The sequence below is a fragment of the Barbus barbus genome, assembly GCF_936440315.1.
Source record: "Barbus barbus genome assembly, chromosome: 2".
In the NCBI taxonomy this organism is placed as follows: domain Eukaryota; kingdom Metazoa; phylum Chordata; class Actinopteri; order Cypriniformes; family Cyprinidae; genus Barbus; species Barbus barbus.
In genome coordinates, this window is record NC_136730.1 from 3,469,289 (window position 1) to 3,480,000 (window position 10,712).

Consider the following 10,712-nt stretch of genomic DNA (forward strand, 5'->3'; position numbering starts at 1 on the left):
CTAAATGGCCCTCACCGCTTAGAAAAGTTACATGGTTTATAGAGTTAAATGTATAGATGGCTTTTTATTCACCCAGACAGCACATTTTAAATAATTTTATTGTATATCTTCATGAACGTAATCTTCTTTGCTGTATTGCACAACATCATGTTAAGACATGAAATAACAGCTTTAGGGCAGTTAATGTGCAAAAACAAGAGCATATGACAAGAATTACATTAAAACATCACTTCTTCAAAAGCGTAAAATCTCCTGGACATTAAAGCAATCCGTCTGTGGCTCTCGCCATGATAGTGAACAAAAACTGAGTTTAACCACAAACTGTGACCACAGCAGCTGTACAATACACACACCGTGCTGCAACACATCCGTATTTTGCACCCTGTGAATGTTGAATCTGAAGGACTTTAGCCGCTGTTGGTAAACTTGACTACAAGAACAACAACGACCAAACCAGCGTGTTTATAATACGATAGTCAATTAAAATATAAGAAATGACAGTTTGCAATATCAAGCAACATCAGAGTTATTTTGTACAAATAACTGAATGTGTGCATTATGTTACATAAAAAATAGGCATATAGAAAAAAATTAGAAGACTGTTCTCAGGTCGTACAACAATCATGCTGGGAACCACACAGTAAAACATGATGGGAACTGAGGTTCAAATTGGAAAATGTCATGCTTACATTTTTACAAGTCTCTTAAATATTCACGTGGAGGAATCTTGTAGATCACTGGCCCATGCTGAATGGATTTCTTGTTGCATTACATGAGAACTCAATTCAATAGCTGAGTCCAGTTATGGTTAACTTGTGAAATGCATTCACACTGACAGCGATTTGCATCAAAAAAGAGGCTGGACTTCATTTAATCTCACTGAGAGTTGGAACTTGCTGAGAATCATCATTCCGTTTTATGCAAATAAGCAGCAAAGCATTGCAGCAACAACCAATGGGAGTGTAGACAGCTGGAACCAAAACTTTGACATTTACTAGATGTTTCCACTTGCATCGAGCAGTTGTTCTCTGATGGAGTTGAGCTCCGCTAAACCTTCATGAAGCTGTTTGGCCAGGCTCCGTACTTCAGCCGTCACCTCCTTCTTACAGCCCTTCTTCACCTCTTTTGAGTCTTTGGTGAAGTACTTGTCTATTCCTTTCTGCAGACTGGCTAACTTGGCCAGCGTGTGGTTAATTATTTCTTCAGCTTGATCTACCGGGTCACTGACTAAGCCAATGGTTTGGAGGGCCCGTCGTACCTCCCAGTCACCGGTGTAGTAGTTGTTCCGTCGCAGCAGCGGATGAGAGCGCAGTCGACAAAGACCTTCAATGATGAATCGCAAACAACGCTGCATTTCCACCAGCTGGGCCTCGTAGTCCATAATGATGAGCTCAATCTTCTTACGGTCCTACATTCAGACGAGAGAGTTCAACATTTAAAATAACAGAAAATATTTAAAGTATATTTAAAATAAACTTTTTTTTGTTGTTGTGATAACAAAAAAAATGTGATAACAAAAAAAATGTTATGTATAATCAAATATATACAAAAAACATGTTAGTTCGTGTTAGCTCAGGTCCATTAATATAAAAAAATACAATGTTTGATTTTAAGAATGCGTAGAATTAGCTATTACCTTATAGTAATACAGAAGGATTTTTGCTTGTTAGTTGATGTTAGCTAATGTTAACAAATAGAACCTTTTTGTAAAGTATTACAACATAAAAATATTGACAGTGTTTACATTCACTCAACATTTAGTTTGAGCAGTAATGTATGGCACAAAGGTCATGGGTTTAATTCCATGGTAATGCATGAACTAGTAAAGTTGTATTTATTGTATAAAATGCATAGATTTACACGTAAATATATGCTAAGAAAATATAGTTGCATTTTTTAACTACAGTTAAACAATAATAGTAATAATAATACAGCAAAGCATTGTCTGTTTGGGCCTCAGATTTATTTCAGTTTTGCAATACAATGTTTTTGAATATAAAAAAAAAAAAAAAAAATCAGTTTTCTGCATGTTTGAATTGAAGGCAAATTTAAAACTTTAACCCCCGGTTTCACAGACAAGGCTTAAGACTAGTCCCAGACCAAAGTGTAAGTCTGAGCTGTCTGAGCTCGTATAAATGCACACATGCCATGACTGGAAAATATGGACAAACCCAGCGATTGGGTTGTTTTCAACCAACAGTCGGGTTAAATGTTTAACCCAAGCTTCTGGGTATTAACCCAACCACTGGGTCAAAACAACCCAGTCCCTGGGTTTGTCCATATTTTACCCAGCCCTGGGCTGTATTTAACCCAGCATTTTTTAGAGTGTTGTAAAAATATTGAAAAGTTTTCAATTCATTAAATGGACAAGTGCAAGCATTTTTTTTTTAATGTCTTCTTTTGTGATCCAAAAAGAGTATCCTAATATGGCTTTAGAATAGCATCAGGTTGACTAATTCTAATTAATTGGGTGCATGTGCATGTTAGATCTGGACAAACGTACGTGCATGTTGTTGATGGTGTCTGAGATGGAGGCGGAGGCAGCCGTGATGCCGCCTGCTGTAGCGACACCCAGTCCGATGGCCGAGATGATGATGGATGCTCCGAACGTGACGGGAACCAGCGCCAGCCCTGCGATGGCCGCGGCTCCTCCCACCGCGGTGGTCGTTCCTCCCGTGATGTTTGCGATTTTAGCACGGTGGTGGAAGTTGCTGAGGTCGTCGGCGATACCATATAAGATCAGCACGTGCTGGTAGAGAAGCTCGGCTCGCTCCATGAAGAGCTTCAGATACACACGGAGACCACGGTGGACCTTATCAGCGACCGCTTTAAATGATCTGACAGGAGACACAGAGAACGGCTTCATGAAGACTGAGTGTTTGCCTTCAGTATGTTAGTTTAAAGTAGAGATGGAGTCAAGACCAAAACAACCCAGACCCTTAAAACCAAGTCCGAAGACTAGACACCTAGAAGATCAGATCACCAGATGGTTTTACTTCTCAAGCAAATGTATCTTGTGTAAAAAATGTATTTTTTATTAAAAAATGTATCTTTATTAAAGAATTACTTAAGATGCAAAAATGACTACAATAATAAGCCTTGGTTTTTACTAAAACTTAAAAAAAAAAATATATCAAATTATTCATGAAAAATAAATCAGAAAAAAAATGTATTTTCCCTTTAAATTAGTTATTTTTTGTATTGAACTGGCAGATATTTGTTTTCATGATGAGCATAAAATTAATTTCTCAGAAAACAAGACTTCTTATTTTTTTAATGTCTTTTGTACATATTGCATTCTTAAATCAATATACATTTACTTGAGAAGTAAACTGACTGTTTTCTAAAGGAAAATTGTATTTATTTATTTTTTAAACAGTGTAGAGACACTTTTCACCATCCAATCAATCAATCAATCATTGATAAAATGGAAAACAAGACAAAAATACTGAGGAAGAACATCATTTTGTTTCAGCATGAAGATCATTGATGAAGTCTTACATGGTCTCTTCTTCTTTCAAGCTGATTGTCTCATTAGCAGGTATTTCATCCCAAACTGAAAATACAAAGATTGAATGTTAAACAGTTCAGATCTGATGTGTGTGTGGTGAATTAGTGAATGATTTAATGAACTCACACTCCACTGTATTCCACCACTCCATCAGACTGTCAGTGTCCTACCAGTAAAACACACAATTATGACAACAAACTCAAAATCACATCAAGAGAAAGTGAATGGAAATGAGCACGAATGCATACTGCAGCATAAACCGAATCTAAAGACTTAATGAATGGAATAATTATTATTTTGGGTCCGACTGACCCCTTCATCATCCTCTTCCTCCTGCTGCTGCTCTTCCTCTTGAACTCTCAGTCGTCTCATGTCCATCTGAGCCGACATCCACTCAGCCTTCCAGAGAGACGCGGACCAGAGGAAAACAGAAATGACTCGCAATTGTATACATTTTATTAACAAGAATCATATGCAGAAACTCTCGCCCGATTATCTAGGTCATATTTCATATGTTACATACAGTGGTGTGAAAAACTGTTGGCCCCCTTCCTGATATTTTTATTGTATTGCATGTTTGTCACACTTTAATGTTTAAGATCATCAAACAAATTTAAATATTAATCAAAGATAACACAAGTAAACACAACATGAAATGAAGCATTTTTTTTTAATGAAGGGAAAACAAATTCCAAACCCATATGGCCCCTGTGAAAAAGTGTCCTCCCCCATTAAAACATAACTGTGGTTTATCACACCTGAGTTCAGTTTCTCTCGCCACACCCAGGCCTGATTACTGAAACAACTGTTCGCAATCAAGAAATCACTTAAATAGGACCTGCCTGACAAAGTGAAGTAGACCAAAAGATCCTCAAAAGCTACACATCATGTTGAGATCCAAAGAAATTCAGGAACAAATGAGAAAGAAAGTAATTGAGATCTATCAGTCTGGAAAAGGTTATAAAGCCATTTCTAAAGCTTTGGGACTCCAGCGAACCACAGTGAGAGCCATTATCCACAAATGGAGAAAACATGGAACAGTGGTGAACCTTCCCAGGAGTGGCCGGCAGACCAAAATTACCCCAAGAGCGCAGCTACGACTCATCCAAGAGGTCACAAAAGACCCCACAACAACATCTAAAGAACTGCAGGCCTCACTTGCCTCAGTTAAGGTGAGTGTTCATGACTCCACCATAAGAAAGAGACTGGGCAAAAATGACCTGCATGGCAGAGTTCCAAGACGAAAACGGCTGCTCGTCTTCAGTTTTACATCACCTACAGCTCAATCTGGCAAAGACGGAGGTTCTTGTCTTCCCTGCCACTCCGACTCTACAGCATGACTTCACGATTCAGTTCGGCTCATCAATGATTGCCCCATCAACTTCGGTCAGAAATCTTGGTGTAATCTTTGATGACCATCTGACCTTCAAAGAGCACATTGCAAAGACTGCTCGATCCTGCAGGTTTGCACTACACAACATCAGAAAGATCAGGCCGTTTCTGAGAGAGCATGCTGCAACAACTTCTTGTCCAGGCCCTTGTCGTTTCTAGGCTGGACTACTGCAATGCTCTTCTGGCTGGACTGCCATCAAACACAATCAAACCTCTACAAATGATTCAGAATGCAGCGGCACGACTGATCTTCAATGAGCCCAAAAGAGCCCATGTTACACCTCTCTCCATCTTCTTGCACTGGCTACCAGTGGAAGCTCGCATCAAGTTCAAGACACTGATGCTTGCGTACAGAACGACCACATGCTCAGCACCCTCCTACTTCAACTCACTATTACAAACTTACATCCCCTCCAGAAGTCTGAGATCTGCTAGTGGGCGACGCCTTGTGGTACCATCACAGAGAGGCTCAAAATCACTCTCCAGAACATTCTCGTTCACCATTCCTGGCTGGTGGAATAATCTTCCCACCCCTATCCGGAACGCTGGATCCCTGGCAATCTTCAAGCAACAACTGAAAACTCATCTCTTTCGGCACTACTTGACTTCATCCTAAACTCAAAAAAAAAAAGAAAATCCGTACTCTTTCCCTCTATCTTTCTCTCCTTCCCTTACTAGCTTGTACTTATTTGAACAATGACTGAGACTTGGTGTTACGAGCACTTCCTCTGTCTGATTGCCTCTTCAAGATTAATTGTTTGTGGTATTCCCCAATTGTAAGTCGCTTTGGATAAAAGCGTCTGCCAAATGACTAAATGTAAATGTAAAACATCTTGATGATCCCCAAGACTTTTGGGAAAATAGTCTGTGGACTGACGAGACAAAAGTTGAACTTTTTGGAAGGTGTGTGTCCCATTACATCTGGTGTAAAAGTAACACAGCATTTCAGAAAAAGAACATCATACAGTAAAATATGGTGGTGGTAGTGTGATGGTCTGGGGCTGTTTTGCTGTTTTTCAAGACCTGGAAGACTTGCTGTGATAAATGGAACCATGAATTCAGCTGTCTACCAAAAAATCCTGAAGGACAATGTCCGGCCATCTGTTCGTGACCTCAAGCTGAAGCGAACTTGGGTTCTGCAGCAGGACAATGGTCCAAAACACACCAGAAAATCCACCTCTGAATGGCTGAAGAAAAACAAAATGAAGGCTTTGGAGTGGCCTAGTCAAAGTCCTGACCTGAATCCTATTGAGATGCTGTGGCATGACCTTAAAAAGGCGGTTCATGCTCGAAAACCCTCCAATGTGGCTGAATTACAACAATTCTTCCAAGATGAGTGGGCCAAAGTTCCTCCACAGCGCTGTAACAGACTCATTGCAAGTTATCACAAACGCTTGATTGCAGTTGTTGCTGCTAAGGGTGGCCCAACCAGTTATTAGGTTTAGGGGGCAAGCACTTTTTCACACAGGGCCATGTGAGTTTGGATTTTGTTTTCCCTTCATAATAAAAAACTTCACTCATAAACTGCATGTTGTGTTTACTTGTGTTATCTTTGATTAATATTTAAATTTGTTTGATGATCTGAAACATTAAAGTGTGACAAACATGCAAAAAAATAAAGAATCAGGAAGGGGGCCAACACTTTTTCACACCACTGTACATGTAATCAAATATGTATAGAAATTGTATGTAATATAATACATATATGTATTATATGTATAACATTTTATTCACCACTGATGCATTAAAGTGATCAAAAGTGACAGTAAAGACATTTATAAATTTCCAAAAGATTTTTATTTCAAATCAAGGCTGTTCTTTTGAACTTTCTATTCAACTGTGAATCCTGAAAAATAAAATATATCACGCTTTCCACAAAAATATTGTGCAGCAACATTGATAATAATCAGAAATGTTTCTTGAGCAGCAAATCAGCATTAATTTAGTAATGCTGATTTGTAATGATGCTGGAAATCCAGCTTTGATCACAGAAATAAATTACAGTTTAACAGATATTCACATAGAAAACAGCTGTTTTAAATTGAAATATTATTCCATTTTTTTTTTTACAGTTTTTTTTGGTCAAATAAATGCAGCCTTGGTGAACAGAAGGGACTTATTGAAAACATTTGAATGGTAATGTATGTATACATCTTTGTAAAATTGAGCATGGATATCTACCTTAGCAGCATCAGACAGGTAAAAGTCTCCAGACATGGCTCCTGGAGGATCCAGAAACTCTTCAGGAAACTCCTTCATGTCTTTAGTCTGAGAAAAGCAGGCAGACAGATATGAGATGAAGATGTAGTGAATGAGTTGGTTGTCGATTAAGACAAACGCACACAGATACCTTTGACCCTCTGCGATGTGTGTCAGTCTCTTTAGGTTTCTGTGGTTTATTATCCTGCACGAGAGGAACCTTCAGAGTTAAACGGGTTTATGTGAGCGACAGCAAATCATGAAAATGAAATGATAAAGTTACCGGCGTGTATTCCTCCCAGCTGGCATCCTCCGCGAGCTCCACGTCTCCCGCCTTGAACAGATCTGCACCCTTCTGAGGGAACTCGTCATCTTCATAGCTCTGGAGACATCAATAACAATATCATCAAAATCCTGATGTTTAAAGAGTGAGTTCAGAAGAAATCAGTCGCTCACCTTTGAGTCTCGATGGGACAGCGGCGGCACTTTAAGAAGAGGAGGCTTCTTCATCTGCAAACAGAAATTTAGTTGGGAAAATAATCGTAAATGGACTACAATCAAAATAAATTAGCATATCAGCACTGCACAAAATAATTCCTGTTGCTCATTTAGAAAGAAAGAAAGAAAAACCTCCTACAGTATCACACTAATAAAAGACGCACATGGGATAGATGTACATAAAATCTGTACTAAACCCAGAACATTCCTTTGAAATGAGATGAAGTGAAATTGACAAATATTTCAAAGTTAATGACTGATTTGTTCACCTCTGAAGCGTCATAATCTTTGCTCTGCTTGATCTCAGGGTCTTCGATACTCTAGAAAACACAAACATCAGTGATCTCTGTCAACTTTGTGTTTGCTTCAGTTGCTCTTTTAAGTAAGAAATATCAGTTACTGCTATTGTAGATTATTTAATATTCAATAAATGGTCAGAATATTTTAAATAAACCAAAATTATGCAATCTAAAACTAGGGGTTTATTGTGGACTACAACTAAAACCTTTTTAGTTTTTAAAAAATGTAATGTAACTAAAAAAGTTACATTAAATAAAATAGAATTAAAACATTTCAGCAAGGCAACATGTCTCATTTTCATCAAATTTAACTTCAACTACTAAAATAAACTGAAATTTAAATGAATAAAAAGATTTAGCTTTATAGTATTATAAAATGTGTATATTTAATATTAATATTTATTATTATATTAAAACTAATAAAACATCAAAATTACTTTCACTGAAATGCAAATGAAAGATATAAAAATAAAAATGAATTAAAAATATTAACACACTGTTATATAAAAAATATAAAAATGACAAAAACAACAAAATTACTAAAACATGAACTAAAATGAAAATGAAAATGGAAGATAGAAATAAAATAAAAATGAATTAAAAATGTTAGTGTAAAAAACAAAAAACTAATGAAAATGACAAAAACACAACAAAATTACTAACACTTTAAAATTAAACTAAAAAAATGGAAGAATAACAAAAATAATCTCTTTCTCTCGGCTCTGAGTTTGATGGTTTACCTTTGAATGTCTGCGATGAATGCGAGGGACTTTAAACTTCAATGATTTCTTCTGCGCAAACAGTGAAGAAACAGAATTAAAATGCAATTAAAATCATCACAGCGATCATAAGAGCTTTCTGAAAGCTCACCAGCCGACAGTCTGTCATCTCCGGATGTTTCTCATAGCTGTCTGACGCTGTGAAGAGATCCGTCTTCAGATCAGACGCCTGAAAAAACACAAACACCCTTCGAATGAGCAGCACTGATGCTGGTTTATGGATCTCTGACTCTCGTTTAATGATTAGTGCTGTTTCTTACCTTCGAATCCCAAGAAGGAGGACTCATAAAGCCGTTAGAATATGAACTCTACAAAAGACAGAAGTCATATGTGACCCTGGAGCACAAAAGCAGTCATCAGTAGCACAGGTATATTTGTAGCAATAGCCAACAATACACTGTATGGGTCAAAATTATACATTTTTCTTTTATGACAAAAATCATTAGAATATTAAGATCATGTTCCATGAAGATATTTTGTAAATTTCTTACCGTAAATATATCAAAACTTGATATATTATAATATGCATTGCTAAGAACTTCATTTGAACAACTTTAAAGGTGATTTTCTCAATATTTAGATTTTTTTTTGCACCCTCAGATTCCAGATTTTCAAATAGTTGTATCTCAGCCAGATATTGTCCTATCATAACAAACCATACATCAATGGAAAGATTATTTATTCTGCTTTCAGATGTACAAATCTCAGTTTTGAAATAAAAATGACACTTTTGATTGGTTTTGTGGTCCTGGGTTACATATAAGCAATGATCTCGGCAGAAGTGAGCAGAATCTGAGATTGTGTGAGAATAAAGAGTCTGAACCTGAATGTTGTTGGGTGAATAACTCCGTCCAGCTTCAGTTTTCAGTATTGTGTCTTCCTAAAAACAGATATATTACAGGATATCAGTGAAAAGACAGAGAAATCAAACCCATGCTCTCACGCAGACGTCTGCTCTACCTTCATCTTGTGAGCTTTGTAACCAAACGCTCCCTTCAGATCATCAAACCCCTCATCATCCTGCAACCACAGTTAATTTCAAACATACAGACACAAAGCAGAGGATTCATGAACATCCGCAGGACTCGGACAAACCTTCAGGTCTGGAGTGAATCCAAAAGCCCCCTTCAGCTCAAAGTCGTCACTGTCCTGTAACAGACGCGACGCAGATCTGCCGTAAATACTCACTGCTGTACACTATGATAATATGTCTGCATGAAATACACAGATGAACGTTTGCCAAAAAAAACATGAAACAGAATCCCTGAGGCCCTAAAAACTCAAAGAGATCTTGACTTAAACATGCATAAAAAAATATCATATTTTGTCATATATTATGTCACTTGAAATAAAATTAATTTAAATTAAATAAAAATAATGTTAAAAACAAACATATCTACACCATTCTTGATCCAGTTCAAAATCTTTTTATTTTTTTATTTCTTTGCTGAAATGTTGTTTTTGTTTGTTTATAAAGTTTGCAATCATAGTTTGACAATATATATTTCTAACTAATAATAATAAAAAAACACATCTTTTAAATATCAATAAAATAAATACATTTTCTTTTAAACTATTAATACAATAAAACTATATCAATGATTGTAAAAAACAAAACAAAAAAAACTGCCACATTTTTACACTAAATTGGCTTAAAAAAGAAAAAGAGTATTCTGTAAAGAGTAAAAACTATATTCTGTTTTGAAAATCATTATACCTTAAGATGTGACATTTCCTCCTTTGTTTCATGATTAGCCTTTTCAAGCTATTAACAAATACACAAGAAAAAAAAATTATATGCATAAATTATAACACAGACACAAGCAGAAAGCAGAAGAGGCATCAGGACTCACCCTGGATAAACCGATAACAAACCCTCTGTGAGGAACAAACTTAACTCGCACTTTCTTCTTCGGTTTCTGCTAAAATATTATAATAACACTTACAATGAGTAAAACAATGCATTAATGCAAAATAAAAGAGAAAGCAGAAAGATCTCTACCTGTCCATCAGCATGTCCCCCCGTCTCCTCCT

At 36.7% G+C, this 10,712-nt stretch overlaps 1 protein-coding gene across 1 annotated transcript in view; it reads right to left on the reverse strand.

The window, feature by feature from the left end:
- Positions 1–47: 47 nt before the first annotated feature.
- LOC306882782 (uncharacterized protein) overlaps positions 48–10,712 on the reverse strand; it is a gene marked incomplete at its 5' end in the record, with an annotated part of 25,624 nt that continues 14,959 nt past the window's right edge. Inside the window, 19 exons of the mRNA XM_079437667.1 lie at positions 48–1,408; positions 2,504–2,837; positions 3,502–3,556; positions 3,638–3,677; positions 3,824–3,910; positions 7,085–7,171; positions 7,254–7,307; positions 7,386–7,484; positions 7,559–7,612; positions 7,870–7,920; positions 8,640–8,690; positions 8,770–8,847; positions 8,939–8,986; positions 9,502–9,558; positions 9,639–9,698; positions 9,774–9,827; positions 10,396–10,443; positions 10,532–10,600; positions 10,681–10,712. The exon at positions 10,681–10,712 is cut by the window's right edge and continues 22 nt beyond it. Of these exons, the coding sequence (XP_079293793.1) occupies positions 995–1,408; positions 2,504–2,837; positions 3,502–3,556; positions 3,638–3,677; positions 3,824–3,910; positions 7,085–7,171; positions 7,254–7,307; positions 7,386–7,484; positions 7,559–7,612; positions 7,870–7,920; positions 8,640–8,690; positions 8,770–8,847; positions 8,939–8,986; positions 9,502–9,558; positions 9,639–9,698; positions 9,774–9,827; positions 10,396–10,443; positions 10,532–10,600; positions 10,681–10,712 (1,772 nt within the window). The 3' untranslated portion in view covers positions 48–994. The remainder of the gene's footprint in view (positions 1,409–2,503; positions 2,838–3,501; positions 3,557–3,637; positions 3,678–3,823; positions 3,911–7,084; positions 7,172–7,253; positions 7,308–7,385; positions 7,485–7,558; positions 7,613–7,869; positions 7,921–8,639; positions 8,691–8,769; positions 8,848–8,938; positions 8,987–9,501; positions 9,559–9,638; positions 9,699–9,773; positions 9,828–10,395; positions 10,444–10,531; positions 10,601–10,680) is intronic.